The sequence below is a fragment of the Epinephelus fuscoguttatus genome, linkage group LG13, assembly GCF_011397635.1.
Source record: "Epinephelus fuscoguttatus linkage group LG13, E.fuscoguttatus.final_Chr_v1".
Lineage (NCBI taxonomy): Eukaryota > Metazoa > Chordata > Actinopteri > Perciformes > Serranidae > Epinephelus > Epinephelus fuscoguttatus.
In genome coordinates, this window is record NC_064764.1 from 30,058,149 (window position 1) to 30,075,747 (window position 17,599).

The 17,599-nt window shown below is 40.7% G+C and overlaps 1 protein-coding gene across 8 annotated transcripts in view; it reads left to right on the forward strand.

Moving 5' to 3' along the window:
- Positions 1-1,338: 1,338 nt before the first annotated feature.
- Positions 1,339-17,599, forward strand: part of dachd (dachshund d) — a 122,090-nt gene continuing 105,829 nt past the window's right edge. For 3 of the 8 annotated variants that reach the window (XM_049593592.1, XM_049593600.1, XM_049593593.1), the window contains exon 1: positions 1,339-2,144. In XM_049593592.1, the coding sequence (XP_049449549.1) occupies positions 1,594-2,144 (551 nt within the window). In that variant the 5' untranslated portion in view covers positions 1,339-1,593. The remainder of the gene's footprint in view (positions 2,145-17,599) is intronic. The other 5 variants (XM_049593594.1, XM_049593595.1, XM_049593598.1 and 2 more) reach the window with 3 other exon arrangements.

Here is a 17,599-nt window from a genome sequence, read left to right on the forward strand (position 1 = left end):
TAAAAGTCTAATAAGTAATGTAACTATTTTCTTACATCATTAAAGTAATGCAACTAATACATTTGATTACTTTTGTGACACATGTTTTGAGCTGAAAAATGTCCGCTTAAAGAGGCTGTTCCTGCACAGTGACAAGATGCAAAGCAGAAGAATGAAAGTCATATTCTATATTTAAACTTTTTACCGGAAAGCATATATAACCCCTTTGTTATCACCAACATTTTGATCAGTAACTGTTATTTAATTACATATTTTTGCTCAGTAACTGTATCTGGTTACATTTAATTTTGTAATTACACGTTACTAGTTACATTTAAGTAATTACTCCCCAACACTGAGCACTGTACATGGAAAAATATAGGTTTTACAATGCATTTTGTTGGAGATAAGTGATTACAGCCAATAGAATATAATATCTTTATTGTTATGGTACATGTAATGAAATTGAATGCAACCTCCTCAGTGCATATATAAGTAAGACAGAGCTTATTAAAACAAAAACAAACTATAAAGTAAGAAGTAAAAGTGAAACAGTAATAAATATTGCATTTAAAAAACACTGTAAAACACACAGCGCAAATCAACTTTGTATTGCATCCATCCAAGCATATTTCCACAGTCAAGTCTCAGTACATTTGCTTAGTTTTTGGATAAAAGCTGTTTTTTAACCTTTTTGTCCTTGTTTTAACTGTCCTAACTTTAATTAGTAGCTGTATAGATATATATATATATATATATATATATATATATATATATATGTACAATACAGTGTAATCTATATAGTGTTTGTCAAAAACAACCGCTGCATCATGTTGTGCTGCAGTTTGACTGTGCTAATACAATAATCATACAGACATATACAGACATATTTTCCTATCTTGCAGATAGGGTGACTCAGAAATTATGACATCAGTATTTTTGCAGTATGAATGCCTGGATGGAAAATTAAGGTTTGCAGACAGTTGCAGGATGCAAACAAACAAAGTGCAAAAGTTTCCCCAAACATTTAGATGCGTAAAGAGATCAGCAGTCAATACGCCCAGTGGTTTTGCATGCTGTTGGACAGCAGGTGTAACCTGTGTGGCTGCTAATGTGTTGCCAGAGCCATTAGTAAGTGTTAACTGACATTTCAGACATACCCTGCGAATGCGTGTTTCTTTGATTACAGGGGAAACAAACGTGCAAATCTGCACGACGCTGATCCGACACAAGCGGATCTCTCTAATGTGGAATAAACAATTTAGCAGACATTTGAGTGCAGCCCGAGCCCAGTTATCTGTTCTTCAAAGGCTTCCACTGTCCCCTAGCTCCTCCCTCTCTGTACCGTGTGACAACAACAACTCATCCACAGAGCGGAGCTGCACTTTTCAGCTCATTTTCCTCCTGTCATTCCTCCTCCTATCTTTGATCATTGTCCCGCCGCTCAGCCCCCCCAAAACCCTCACTCAGCACGCCTTTTTTCGGCAGCTCTTTTTACTTCCCAACTTATCTGAGGAGCTAAACTCTCGTGGATTCTTTCATTTGGGGGTGTCTCGGCAGGCTGGGTTTTATACTTTGAACTTCGGCTACTCTCTTCCCCTCCTGTAGGTGACCATGGCCGTACCGGCTGCTCTGATCCCACCAACTCCTCTGGTCCCACCGCCTCCGATCTCGACTCCCTCCGCGACGACGTCCCCGCCGTCGACAACTTCATCACCATCTCCATCCCTGGCCCCCCCATCCGGACCCGGACAGAACCTGTTCAGATCAGAGCTCCTCGCCACCGGCAGCCCGGGCATCCCGACCGCGGCGCTACCCCCCGGCAAACCCGTGTACTCGACCCCGTCGCCTGTTGAAAACATACCGCAAAACAATGAGTGCAAGATGGTCGAGTTGCGCGGTGCCAAAGTGGCCTCTTTCACCGTGGACGGCTGCGAGCTCATCTGCCTTCCTCAGGCTTTCGACCTGTTCCTGAAGCACCTGGTCGGCGGACTGCACACGGTCTACACCAAGCTGAAGCGGCTGGAGATCACGCCGGTGGTGTGCAATGTGGAGCAGGTCCGCATCCTCAGAGGGCTCGGCGCCATCCAACCCGGGGTGAACCGCTGCAAACTCATCTCCAGAAAAGACTTCGAGACTCTGTACAACGACTGCACCAACGCGAGGTTAGTGGCGAGCTGTGTGCGGCATTTTTGGGGTTTAAATGTCTTCACGGACAGCCGTGCGTAAAGGCGCGGGAGCAAGGAAGGGGGAGACATTTTTCCCTTTATAAAACAAGTGGCTCAAGTGATGTGATTAATTTATCACCACATGTTTAAAAAATCTGCTGTTACAGTGTGTGTAAGTGTGTGAATAGGGTTTTAAACTTCCAAGCAATGTGCTCGTGGTTGGTGTGTTGGATGGGAAGAGGCCAGCGCGCAACATCAGTGAAAAAGTTTAGTGAAAGTTTTTAACACGTGCAGGGCAAAGCTGTGCCATGATGGATAGCCTGTCTGCCTGAGAACAAATGAATCGATAATGTAGACTACACAACGGCTGAGTTTAGTAACGCTGCTGAATAAACTTCAGGTGTGGAGCTGCCACTGCAAAGACAATTCCAGAAACAACACCACAGTGATCTTTTATGAGGCAGTGTCTCTTAATTTAAGGAAACTTTGAGCTCAACTTTATTTTAAATGACTCTGGAGGAAAAGTAGGTTGTGCCTAATTTTATGCCCTTGCCACAGGGGCTGCACAATTTCAATTATGATAACATTGATTTCCAGAAAGTAAATAAGTAAAACCCAGATTATCATAATTATAACATGGAGTATTTTTTTTTATTATTAATTGTTTTCCTAGTGTGACACCCTGCACATTTCTTCACAAGGTTACATTACACTCAAGCCTCATGTGTGAGTGTATAAAGACATTTTTTCCCACACTGTAATTGCCAGGAATAATTGTCACACACACACATGATAATGCACCTTAATGAAACGTGCTTTGAGGAAATTAACACACACTAAGTGACGTAAACAGACACACAAAATTAACGCAGCAACCCACGTTACCATTCCAATTATTTTGAGCTTTAAATATTTTAATATGGAGTGATTTAAGCGAGGATCAATATTTGATTAAAAGCCATTTTTACTGTCCTGTTGCTCCTAGCTTTGATGTATCGCTCAGTCTCACAGGATGGTTCAGCCTGGTCAAATTTACCATCTTACCTGTCACTATGATTGATTTCATATTGATCTCCTACCCAGAAATGAGCTGGAAATGCAAATATGATGGAAAGGCTCACATCAGTGGGGAATAGCAATAAACACTTAGAGTCACTTGGGTGTCTCAGTGTAAGAGCAAGCAGCCTTTTTGGAATATTATAGTGCGAGATTAAACTTAATTCTGAGTTTAGGATGCATGCTTAGTATCACAAGCAAACTGATCATTTTTATGTACCATTAAGATCCATATGTATGAAGAGGTTTTTGACCCTTAAAGTAGTGCTGTGTCTGCAAAGTGCACTAAAAGGCCTGGTCAGAAAATGCAAAATCAAATAACTCTCATAACATTTAAAGGTAGAGACAGGGGGTATTATTACAGCGAAACATTTTTAATTCTATTTATTTTAATTTTTTGTAGCCTACATTTTTAGCTTTCTTTTCATGCATGCTTCAAAACAGCCTCACACATCTACACACAATATTTGTGGCTTATAAATGTGCTTCAGCTCCATATTTCCATCCCTGTTGCAATTGTCTCAACAACTCACCTGTGCACTTTGGTGCTTAAGCATCATTTACATAAAGCATCAAGAGAGCTGAACCCCCCACCACCACCACCACCACCACCACCTCTCCCTCTGTCTCTCTCTATAGAGAAAAACATACTGTGCGGTGATCCTCTCCTCAAGCCTGGCGTGGGGCTTCAGGTGACAAAGTATGTGGTTGAACTCTCCGGGTTGTCAATGGGGGGATGGCCAGCGATGGGGTTAAAGGATAATGCAGTGCCTCGCGTCGCTTTAATGACGCTAAAGTGGTGGGCTATTACGGGCACATGGACAGGACTGTAATTGTCTCTGAAAGCAGCCAGGTACTCCCGGTGCTGGGCTGAAATCAATCACTCAGACCCGGCCTGCCCGCCTGCCTGCCCCATTTGGAGAATTACATCATGGAACAGTGAGGCATCCGCTGGATAAAAGGCTTCTGTTACTTAGAAAGAGTTGATTTTATTTGCAGGGATGTGTGCTTTACACCGCCTGTCATTGAATTGCTGCTGACAAAAAAGATCAGTCTGAGTAAACAGGACACAGGTTGCCCTGTAGGTGAGAACGAGTTCCCCCTCCGAAGTCGGCGTTCCGTTTTGCACTGACTTACTGTCAGATGAAAAAAAAAAAAGTATCCGAGTTCACCGGTTAACCCGCTCAGGTTACACAACAACAGCCTGCTGTGTGAGATAGTTTAGCTTTTCATCTCGCCCTATTACCACAATGTCACTACTCTTATTATACAGTGGCAGAGTGGTAACAATGAAGTGAATAATACTCCTGTACAATGGGTCTTACTATTTCACATGCTGTTTTTTTCCCTCCCACGGTCTATTGTGTTAAAACAACACTACTCTCATTTTGCACACAGTGTGAATGTGAATAGCATCACAGAGCTCCGCTGCATCCCGCTGCTTTAGTTTTGATGTGGACACAAACAAGCTCCAACCAAATTGTTCCCCACTATGCTTACTTTAGCATAACACTTTCTGAGCATATTAAATGAAAAGCAGTGCTCAGAAATGCTCAGTAGGATTTTTTTTATTCATTACAGTGATGAGAATTTATAACGAAAAAAATACTTTTATAATGACGTGCACTCTGTCTTAAAGGCGACAGGGTGTTTTAGTAATTATTGTCCATCTTTAAAGATATGAGGGATATATTCATTCTTGACCCCTTCATTTTCTTAAGGACTCTCGTGCCAGATTAGCAGTGTTCACTCTCCCTCCCAGACTGATCCAGGTTCAGTAATCTCCCCTACATTATGACTCTGGCCCTCCAGGAGCCCTCCAGGAGCCCTCTGTTCCAGCTACTTGTTTTCCTTTTCATTTTCCCCGTGGTGGGATGGAAAAGGTTCTTATTGCTGTGTGACACTTGAACTCTCTGAAAGGTTATTATAACACGGGGTGGGGGGGCGGCGTAGAGATATCGCATATCTCTCATTGGTCTGCTTTGTGGGGGCAGGCTATCCGATGCTGGGGCGCAGAAATGCAGCAGTTAATTGACAATCATTGTCTACCCTTGAAGGTTAACCACACGCCCCAGACAATGTCCCACCGCTGGGAATGGGACGGCTTTTCACTTACATGCCCTTCTTAAATAGATTTTCCCCGGCTCGTTTCAGTCAAACAGATCTTACTCTGAAATGTTCCGAATGACAGGTCACAGCGGAGCGACTTCTTCTTTAACAGATATATTTAATTGATACTGATATGACAGAGAGCGTTACAAGAGCTATCACCTCTCTTGTTCCTATTTCAAGAGTGTTTATGCCTAAACACACATATTTGCAAATGACGGTAATTGTTTTGTTTAGCGCTCAGTGTGAGCTGCCACCGAGGGTGCCAGCTTGTCTCTCTCCCTCCTCTCCTCTGCTGAGCTCTCTTATAATATATTTGTTTTCTACAAGGCACGGATGTGTTTACAGGTACTCAGGGGAGATTTCTGGATTCCATTCAAATCATTCCCAGTCAGAGTGGGTGCTAAGATACCCGTCACCCAGCAACCACATCCAAGAGGGAGCTTGGGCGATAATAACTTCAAAAACAGAGTGACAGATGCCTGATTAGAGAGAGGGAGAGAAAGAGAGGGGGAGAGAGAAAGAGGGAATGTTATACAAAGCTGTTTAAAATCCAAATCTATTCAAGTACTTTCTTGAAAGTCAAATTGGCCCTCATTTTGTGTGTTGTTTCTTTATTGAAGGAAAAACAAGCATTTTAAGTTCTCTCTCTCTCTCTCTCTCCCCCCTTTTTTTTGCATTTTTAATCCTTCAGTGGGGCTCTGCTAAATTTGATTAGGTACAGTACATGTGCTCAAGTCAACTGTGCAGTTGGCAGATGGCGGCAAGGTGTTTTTTTTTTTTTGCAAACAAATAGTCTCCTTGAAAATCAGAATTGCTTTATTGACTTGACATTCATTCAGCTGGAACAAGTGCAAATTAAAACATTTTTTTAAGGAAAAAACCCACAGACTAGTTCAGTTAACAAAAGTAACATAATTTTCTTCATTTTTTATTTTATTTTTTCAACATTGTTTTTTTTTTTTTTTTTTTACAGCTCGCAATGAAGCTCAGCCAAGACTGTCGAAAGCACAGATTTCACTTGTTAAAGAGGCTTTGTTTGACACTGTCTAATGTCATTTGTGGATTTAGAGGCTATTTGCATGGCAAAGAGGCCTGTATTGTTAATTTGCCTGTTGGATGCATTAGTTGTCCAAGCTCCTATCTTATTTGCATGCCTTTACTGGATCGGCAACAGCAATTGAATTACCAATTAATTCCTCCACCGAATGAAATGGTTTAAAATCACACATCGACATCAGGTCTGTCCACGTTAATCAGCATATTAAAACGACCTATTTTTACTATGCTCACCGACCATAAAGGGGTATTAGCTTTGATTTTTATAGACAACAGACCTAAGCTGTTTAAAATCTACCTGTCAATATGACTTATCTAGCATATTAAACTAGATTTGTTAACAGTGATTCTACCTGATGATTTTACACTTGAGACTGATTGCCTGACAGGCCAGCAATAGATTTTGGGTCACTCTGATTTCCGTTCCCCCCCTCTCTCCCCAGCCAGGGCTCCCCTGCTTGTCTTTACTCACGGGCTCCTTCACATTACAGCACATTTAGGGAGCATGGCGGAAGTCACTGGCGCTCGTACCAGGATGTTAAATGCTACTGACAGAAGTTAGAGGGAGCAGATGAGATTTTCTGATTGGAGAAGGAATGCAGGCCCTTGCCTGGCTCTGTCTAATATGGTCACATAGAGAAATTGATTTTCCTCAGAAATTAATTAATTTTTCATATAGCCCAAAGCTGGAGTTTAAAAAAGAGTGCACACTTGCTGGTTTCCTATTTTCCCCCTTTTTTAAAGAATTATTGCCTAATCATATTAATACTTTTGCCCCAAGGATGAAAAGATAATTGTACAAATGCATTTGGAAATATGTATCACTGAGTATTTATGATTAAATTATGCAAATAACTCTGCTACCATCCTTCGTGGGCCCAGATTGTCTAATTAGGATTGATATGGCGAATAGATGTTGGGGAATCTGAATACAAGCATGTCCAAAGAGCAGAAAATTGAAAATGACAAGGCTGGAATCCTTAAAAAGTGTGTAGGTTTTTTTCTCTCCCCTCTCTGTCTAATTCAGCGTGGCTGTATCAGGAGTTAATTTTCCCCGGCTTCATTTCTCGTCTGAGCTGACAGGAAAAGGAATCCATCAGGGAAGCAATCTCAGATGGGATTCCACAAATTTCCTCCACTTGTTTTTTCTCCCCCTCTTCATTTTCGTGGAGGCTATCAGGGATGAATCTTCTCCTGAGTAAACATGCAGATGTTATTCCTCCAGTGTCAATGTTTTTGGAGCTCTCTACTCAATACAAAGGACTCCTCCTAATAATTGAAGTATATTAAGAAAGGAATGTCATCCAACAAAAAGCCCTTTGTACTTTTGGAATTTCAGTGAAGTAATGCACATCATATTATGATAGCAGGACCCTTTTTTTCCTCATTTTACTGAAAGTTAGGAAACACCCTGCGCAGATGCTTCTTCTTGTATATGAAGAGAATATTTGTCCACTATCATTCAACTAAAATGACATCTTGTGTTCAGTTTGATATGACCATGTTAGGAGTTAGCTATTATGTATTATGTTTTATTATGTAGATGCATGCAAAGGCTCCTTTTTTTTCTTTCTTAAAATTAAAACCTTTTAATACCAAATAGGGCTGGGGGATATCGAGAAAATCAAATGTAAGGATGTTTTTGACCAAATACCTTGATGTCAATATTCCGACAAGATTGTAGGGTTGACTATAAGGAAAGACTAAGTGGGTAAAGGTAAATAATAAAACAGCCAGAACGGTCTGGTAAGATTGGAAAATTATCTGGAATGCAGCCTTTAAAACCAAGAAAAGACAACACTTAATATTATGATATCCAAAATCTAAGATGATATCTGTTCTCATATCAGGATATAGATATATTATCAATGTATTGCCTAGTCCTATTATTAAAACAAGAAATTATATAAAATGGAGTATTTTCCTTTTTAATAAAGCCCATACATCTACATGTTTCCACTAGTGAAGGCTGTAGAACAACAAACTATCTTACCATAGTTATGCAGACGATACACAGATTTATATGACATTATCATCAGGTGTCTCATTTACATATAAGCATTGCGTACGCACAAAATGAGACCTGAAGGGGACGTACGCCACTTCGCACGTAAAAGTTGTGATCTCTAAAAACAGACTGGATGAGAGAAACTTTGACCCATGCTTATGAACATTTTGTAGTTGGGAAATTGGCGACACAGATGGTGAGGTGGAAGTCTGATTGTAGAAATTGTTGAATATTTTTTGGCACGCGTCATTTTTGGCGTTTGTCCGTATGCACATTTTTAGTATGGATCATATGCATTGTTTTGTAACTGAGACCCCAGGTGATTATGGTCCGATACAAGCACTGAGTAAGTGCATTCAACAAATCAATAATTAATAAGACTTAGGGATTGGCATGAGTACTTGAGTATTTGATTTGGATGTTCAACGTAGTAGAGTAATTGTCAACCAACTTGCCACATGTGGGCAAGACTTGCATATACTGTTTTACCATTTAAAATAGAAAAAAAAATTAGTGTGGAACTGTGTGCAGTGTATTGTTTTGCGTATCATCTCCTTGCCTCGCTGCTTCTCTTTGTCTGTTTATCATGAGACTACTGCTGTGGGAGTGTGAGCTCCTCATTGGGAAACAGTTGGTGAGAGTCAGCCCCTTCATGTGGCTAATGTTACCTAAAGGTTAGTAACAGGTTTAACGACAGGGTCAAGCCGTTTTGGTGTCAGTGTGAGTTTGCTGGGACTGTTAAACTGCTTGGTGTTTGTTGGATGTTAGCCGCTATTGCTGTGTTAGCTTGTGCTAACCTGGTAGACGTTGAAATGACCGGGACGAGAGCAGCTCCGCACTCCGGAGACGGTCCTGAAATGCGGTGTCTTACCAATGTAATAGGAGTAGAAAGTTTGATGATTTTTCTTACGTAAACAATGACTGAAACGTGGTTGCTCCATAAATGAATTTCAAATCGCACTTTTTTTCCCCATGTGTTAGCCAGTTTATTTTCCTATTCTTATGTTTTGTGGGTTTTTTGCAAGTAATTGAGTACTCTATAATGATTTATTGCACGTACTTACATAGGAAGTTACTTAAAATACCTCTCCTTAATAGGAATGTATAAAGAATTTAAGGACTTAAGGACTGTATCTTAGCGGTATTTAAAAAAAAGGTTGTCCATGCGTTTATCTTCAGTAGGCCTGACCACTGACCAACACAGTCTCTACAGGTCTCTCTACATATTCAATCAGACAGCTGCAGCTGATTCAGAATCCTCACTTAGACCAGGACAAACCACATGAGTCTAATTCTCAGATCTTTACAGTGGCTCCCTGTTTTTCAAAGATTTGATTTTAAAATATTACTGTTGGTTTATAAATCACTGAATGGTTTAGTACCAAATATATTTCTGATGTGCTCCTCTCTCTCAGATGGTCAGGGACAGGACGGCTCACTGTTCTCAGAGTCAAAACTAAACAGAGAGAACAGTGTTCAGTTTTTATGCGCCACGTGTCTGAAGAAAACTTGTGATCTTTTCCTACGTTGTTCTTTTAAATCATGGCTTAAAATGTAGATGTTTCTCACTGCTTTTTATTGAGATAAACTTGGGACTAGTTATTTCTATCAATCACTCTGATTTTTTATTCTACAGTTTGATTCATCTTATTGTATTTTAACTTATTTGTATGTTGTTTTACTCTTAAAATCATATTTATGTGTGTGTTGCGATGTAGCCTTGTGTTTCTTTATCTTTTCTAAATACCTGGCGGCCTTATGTAACCCCTAACCCTAACCCTCAGGAGCCTTGTTTTTGAACTTGCCTAAAAATGTGACATTTCAAAATCTAGTCAGACCTGCCCAAACAGACAGACAGACAAACAGACTTACACTGACACTAGTTTGAGCGAACAGTTACATGTAATTCAACAACAGCCGTGTTCCTTGCTGGGCTCAGCGGTACATCACAGAGAAGAAATCAGGGAGGAAATGACATCGGCTTCCACTCTCTCTTCTTCTGTTGTTAGCTTCAGATGAACGGCACAGCACAGGAACGGCTCCAGTGCCTCCAACAGTATCTATTAAAGGGCTGATTGTTATCTAATCTTTACCTGGCGCTAGCTGGAAAAGCCCCGAAGCTAATGACACTTGAGACTAGCAGCACATTCTATGGCGGTTCAAAGCATCTGCTCAGTCAATACCTTCTGATGAAAAACTAAGAAAAACGGCCCCACAGCTATTTACGTGAAGTCTGAATTCACTTAGACACCAGAAACACTTTATGCAGTCAATTTGTTGCATTGAATTATAACTAACAATGTGCATAAAATGAGTTGCTGTTGAGCCAGCAGGCTAGACACTAAACCGCTCTCCTGTGTCTGGTTTTGGAGCTTCAGAGACTCTGATCAATTCAGGTCTGAAAGCGTCTGTAAAAAAGAATTTTAAAAGTAAATAAACGATTCAAATTGGAGTTAAGCTAAACCATCATAAGTAATTTTGATGTCAAAGTGATTCATATTTAATCTTTTCCCAGCAACATGCCTCTTTCCACTTTTGCAAGTATTTGTATGATCAGTGCTGTAATGTCAGAGTGCCACAAACTCCTCATTACAGATTTAGACTGTTCTCTTAATACATTTAAAGGTCATATCTAAAGAAATGATTCTGCTATGGCAACGGCGTTGGACACTGATCAGCAGATTGCTCCAGATCTGTCTTTCAAATGATGAAAAAAACCACAATAACCTTGCTAAATCTGCTCCATCAAAACGCACTCATTAATCTTAGGGTCATTGTCATTACGTAAATTAAGAAATCAAGGAAAAAGTAACAAGTTGTAATGTTCCCAATGTCAAACAAATCTAGCTTTTTTATATTAATTATAGCCTTTTTCAATATTTGATTTCAACACATGAAACGGTGGGTTTTTGGGAGTCCCCTGCCAGGAAATTTTGAGCATCAAACACCTAATATTTTGCATCTGGTAGATATTTGTGCACCAATTTGTGCCTTTTCTGCATCAGTTTATTGTGTAAATGTGTTGAATTTTGTCAAAATGAAAGAGACCTCTGCTACTTTTATGTTTTCACTGGGGGGCCGGATTCATATGTTCTAAATATTGAGGGCTATATCGGTTGTGTATGGATGTATTATTTGTATCCCTATTTTCAATACAGAATCATTTGAGCTGTCAGCAGTTCAAAGTGAACGAGGCAGCTCCTCCTCTGTACTGTAAAACGATAAGGTCTGCAATTTTGGCTGTTATCCATGGAGAAAGCCACACCCAGAGCTGCTTCCTGACGGCATTGCACACCTGTAGAGGTTATGAGCGGGGTATCAATATCACCAGGTCAACACATTTTCATCTAACACTGACATCTCCCTTTGCCTTTCACCCCCTCTCTCTGCTTCTGTCTCTCTCCCTCTAAGCCTAGTGAGAATATTGGTGGGAGTCTTTATTGGTTGCAGCGCTTGGGTTTCTCTCCTCGTAGACTCAAATGTCACCGTCTCCCTGATGTTTCTTTAAAATCGCCTGTGCCACCACTTGCTGTGGCGCCCGGCTATTATTACCCTCCTCTTAAAGAGTGACAGTCGGGTCCTTGGAGACGTGACACAAACCTCTGTGGATGGAGCTGTAGTGCTGTGTCAAGCCAGTGCTCCCGGCCAATCAGATAGCACGACACAGACTACTGTACACCTGGTTTGCTAGGAGGTTAGCAGAAAAGTGAGAGTGAGGAGTCAGTTCAGTTTCATACATCAGCAGCATGACTTCTGCTTGCCTCTGTTTAAATGTACAGTATGTATTTTTCTGATCAAAACAATAAAAAGAGACAGAGCAGTGCCGTTATTGCAGCCAGTTTCTCCCAGTTAGGATTCCTTAAGAGTTCATCGTCTAGAGCCGAATTATCCACTGAGGTGTCTCCATCTCTCAAACAAACAGACCAGGTGAATCAAACTGGTGAAAACACTGAATAGAGCAGTTCACATTGAAAATCAGTGTTTTTCTGATGCGGTTTGGCTGGTCGTGGAGGAGCTGCTAGCCCAGCACTTGCTAATATATGCTCAGCTTGTAGATGGAGGTTTTTACTGAGAGCTGAGTTATCCACAGAGGTCTCTTCCTCTCCAAAACAAACAGACCCAGTAATTTAAACCAGTAAAAACACTGAATAAAGCCGTTTCACGAAAAATTTGGTTATTCTCTGGTGCTGTTCAGCGTGGCAGGGGCTGAAGCAGAGCTGCTGCGAACATTTGCTCAGCTTGTTTCTCTGATCATTTAAGATTTGAGATATTCAGGTGGTTTTAGATTGAGCCGAATTATCCGCAGAGGTCTCCTCCTCTCCAAAACAAACAAACTCTGTGATTTACACTGGTAAAATCAGTGGATAAAGCAGTTCATGTTAAAAATCAGTGTTTCCCAGGCTCTGTTTGGCACAGCAGTGGCCGGAGCAGAGCTGCTGCTAAAGTTTGCTCAGCTTGGTTCTCTGATAACTTAAGTTCCGGACATTCAGGAGGTTTTTACCCGGAGCTGAATTATCCACAGAAGTCTCCTCCTCTCCAAAATAAATGAACCTGGTGATTTAAACAAGTATAAACAGTGAATAAAGCAGTTTCACGTTAAAAATCAGTGTTTTCCAGTCACTGTTCGGCACAACAGTGGCTGGAGCAGCTAACGTTTGCTCAGCTTATTTCTCTGATATCTTAAGATCCAGACGTATGATGACAAATCTGGCTATAGTTAAAAATGACCAAGATTGAAGAAGTGTTTTGTTAAGATGTTGCTTAAAACTGGATAAAAACAGCTTTTGGCAGACAACCATAACAGGATACGACCTCACTGACAGGTATCGCTGACCAAAAGACATGGAATGTGTTTGAATATAGTTCGAAACATTTGGAAAAATGTTATGTTCACAACTCAAAAAAGTAAATAATACTTGTCTAGTTGTTTATAGACGTATCTTTTAAGATAAAAAAAATCTAAATTATAGGCTCTCAGATGTTAAATAAAACAGAAAAATCAAGTTTGTGCAGAGGAAATCACTTTAACTGTGATCTTAAGTCGTCAAACTGTTCATGCATGTGCTAATACCTTATAAGCGATGTGCACTCACAGCTACTTGTATATGTTCCCAGTAATTCCACAGTAATGCAGAAAATACAGTGAGACGTGTTCTCTATGGAAATAAACATGGTTATGATAATAATGCGGCCCTTGGCTGAAATGGTTTGTCCACATACATTAACCCTGTGTAACTTCCACATTAGGAGCGTGTGAGTGTGTTTGCTCGTGCGTGAGTTGCTCGGTGAGTGAGACAGAGTATGTGTGTGTGTGTGTGTGTGTGTGTGTGTGTGTGTGTGTGTGAGAGTGTGAGAGCGCGCGAGAGAGAGGGAGAGTGTGAAAGAGAGAGAGACACCCTCGCGCAACTTCACATATGAATGGTCTTGTGTGAAAAGGAGGATGAATTGAGTCAAGCTGACATAGCATGCCAATAAGCTTTGTCTCATTTCCAATGCCGTATTCATTTGTGCCACAGAGAGATTTATTGCATGATTGACAATTATGAGAGGGTGACCTAGTTCTTTGTGATGGAACAAAAATGGTTTTCATCAGTTGCCTTTGCTGTCTTTTGCATTGTGTGTGTGTATGTGACGCTCCTTGGTAAAGAATAGGGATGGCCTCCGTGCAATGAGATACTTCTTTCCCCCCTCCAACTATTGAAACTCATGCATTTTTCTAGTAATGGCTTCATATATTTTGCATAGAATCACATCATCCACTATGTCTGTTCCACAGCAGAAAAAATGAATTTCCTACCCCATTAAGCAATGTGAGCTGTCCAAATGGATCACGTTAAAGTGACGTTTTTACGAATGCTCTTCAATCTCTAACTTTGGTGTGGAAATAAAAGGAAAAGGAAGTCATTTCGCTGTCTGTGAATATATATATATCTTCAGCAGACACTTTTCCCTACCACTACTCACTGTACTGTATTACTGGCTGTATTATTGTTGTTACCTGATCGCCCAAATCACAAATACACTCATCCTTTTACTGTTGTGACTGTCAGTAAAGGGCCTTACATTTCCCGATTCCTTTATTCCTTTATGGTTCATTCTACCTGTCTATTAGCTGTGTGTTTTCTGTGCGTGCGCGGGCATGTGTGTGTGAGTGTGTGCGGCCCAGTCAAGCTTAGATTACTACGACTGTGAGGAGGAAGTCTCTGCTCCTCCTGGGACTCCTGCTTGACTGGCCCCACAAATGATACAAGCCAGGGTTTAGTTGGGAGTTAATATCCTGCAAAATTGTCCTGCACAGCCTCGGCAGAATGTGGATGATTAAATGACACAAGCATATCAAAAACATTTTTCTCAGACTAGTGGCTGTTAAGTGTTGCGCCGGTGCAGCCCGTCTCCCAAGGTTACCATTAAAAAGAAAGGAATATTCAGTGGGAAGTGGGTGTCATTGAACTGTGATTGTGTGTGTTTGCACGTGTGCACCTGTACGAGCGTGTGCGTGCGTGCTTTAGATGTTTTGTGTAATGCCCTGTTTGAGTGGTAATAATATCTCAATAGGATTTCAGGGTCTCATTGAGAGGTTTGGTAGAAGGTTGAGAGGACATATGCTAATTGCGCCTAAGAAGACTCGCCTCTCAGAAACACATCCCACAAGAGTTTCCCCCGTACACTGGATGCCAGACTTCTCACAGTGACAAAAAAAGGGCTTGAGGCTCCAAAGCGATCCATTTTATCCGTTCTTTTTCAAAGGATGCAATGCTTTGTTTTAACCTCCGCAGGAAAGGAGATGAAAGGCAGTGTAATAAAGCCAAAAGGTCTTTCTGTAGTTATCAAATGGCCTTTCACTCCTGACCTTTAAGATGCCACAGTAGGAACTGGAGACAATGCTAGAAATACAGATCGGATTTCAGAGATCAAACACCTCTTTGTATAGTTTATTCGCATGGAGAAGAAAGAACAACCTTTCACAGCTCATCATTCGAAACATAGGAAAAATAAAACTAAAAAGTATTCGGAAAAATATGAACTGCCTTGTCAGCAGTGGCATAGATCAAACAAAAAGTTTAAGTAATGCAGCAACGGATACATTTGGGTTCAGAGGCATTTCGTTATTTCTTCCTTTATCTGATAGTCTCCTGCCCCAGCACTGGGCCTTGTATGAGGGCAGTCATAGTCATCTGGGACTTGGGTCTTGAATGTGTCTGTGTGTTTACAGTACTAGTTGTTTTGCACTTAACCTTATCTGACATGTAATAGAAACCTTTTCACACAGCTGTGCCATTTGCTTTTCCTGCTGTTGCATGCTGCATAGGCTGGGTTTTATTTTAATCGATGCTGTCCACCAGAAAGCTCTTCACTTCAAATGATTAGAAAAAACAAACCTAAGAAAGGTAAAGCTTTAGATGAAATGGATGTGAGGCTGTGAGATCTCAAGTCCAGTGCACTTCCAATAACATCACTCATTTCTTCTGTTTCTGAGCTGTACTTACTGTACTCTGGATTCTTACTGCCTCAGCTTACACATACATTTTTCATCAATATGGCTACTGTGACACGTTCTAGATTTGTTTGTTATATGTGTGATGTAACGTGTGAGGTTCAGGATCAGGTCATCTGAAACAACAAGCTGCCTTGTAATGACAGGCCTTACAAAAGCGAGGCAGAGTCGCTCCCCTTCCTGTGTACCACTATTAGACCTTATTTCAGGAAAAAAAAAGTACTGTAGTCAATGGTGAGAGTTTTGATCCTGTTTGAATTGTGCCATAAATTACATATATGATGTTTGTCAATTCAAAAAATATATTTTGCTAGTCAATAAAGTCGCAGTTTGTCATAAAATTGTTGAAGTATAAGACTGTGAAAATGGGGGCTACTCATTGCTCCAACGTAGGCCCAGTATTCCCATTGGACAGGAAGCCCACTTGTCCTGAAAACACATGCCCATTTTCCCAGAGGGCCATTTCTCTGACACTTTCCCAAACAGAAGCACATGGCTAATTGTTATGCAGAAAGAAGCTATTGGAACTTCTTATGACAGCGAAAGCATGACCCACCGTCCTCTGCTGCTGACTGGCTAGTGCTCGTCACATGTGTTGGTAGGGTTAGTTAGGTTTAGGCAAGTGGAGTGAGATTGGCTAAGGTTGGGTTAAGAACATCTGAGTAAGTTAATTAGAGGCAGACTAGGGCAAGTCATGGTGTTGGCATAGTAGGAGGGTAAGATGACATCATTCTGTATATTAATTAGCCATATACTTTTATTTTTAAGAGCGTGTTTTTGGTAAAATGTCACTTTGGAGCAGTGGGTGTTTGTTTTTGGGAAACTGAGCTGGTGTACAAATGGGCTTTTGGTCCACTGGGACTATTTCGGACTATCGAGGCTTCGGAATTATGGGCTGTCGGAACAATTAAAGAGGTATGTGTGGTTAGAGCATTTCTATGCTAGATGATATGGTTGTTTTACAGTGTTCCTGCGTTGGTTAATTGGCTGACATGATTTTCTACATATTATTGTTTTATTGTTGTTGTTTTGTATCCGTCCTTTATGGCAGACTCCATTTTTAGTTATTTAACCTTTTCATCTTTTTACTGTTTTATTGTTGCTGTTTATAATTCTTGATAGACATTGCTGCAACTTATTTGTTTTTATGGACTTTTTTCATTACTTTATTGCAATTATATATTAGTATCCTTCTCGCCCATTGAATGTAATTTAATGCTCAGTCAGTTTTCCCTGAATAAACAATAGTTGATGAATGGCATGGCACCGCAGAAATTAATAATTGGGCCGACAACACAAGCCGCGTAAGTGAGGTTGTGGCTTATCCTCTCGTTGAAGCTACAATGCCTTTGTGTTTCGTACCTGGATAAAATCAAACAAGCAGCAGGTCTTGTTCTTTAGCTTACCAGCTGATAAAAAAGACCAGAAGTCGTTGGATAAAACGCATCAGGTGAAATAACATTGCATTTGTGCGCGGAACATAGCAAAGTTAGCTAGCTGGTGTTGGCGATGTAGTTCACTGAGCGGTTTCACACTAAACTAAATGGTACTACGACAAATTGAGACTTTCTTGAGCTGCAAAATTGTCTTTTAAATTCATGAACATTAAATGAGTAATTCATGACACAGTTCAAATGGAATCAAAAAGTTTTTTGCCACTAACTGCTGTACATATTTTTCCAAAATAAAGGTCCCGTGGGGGCCACAGCATAGGATGGACTTGCC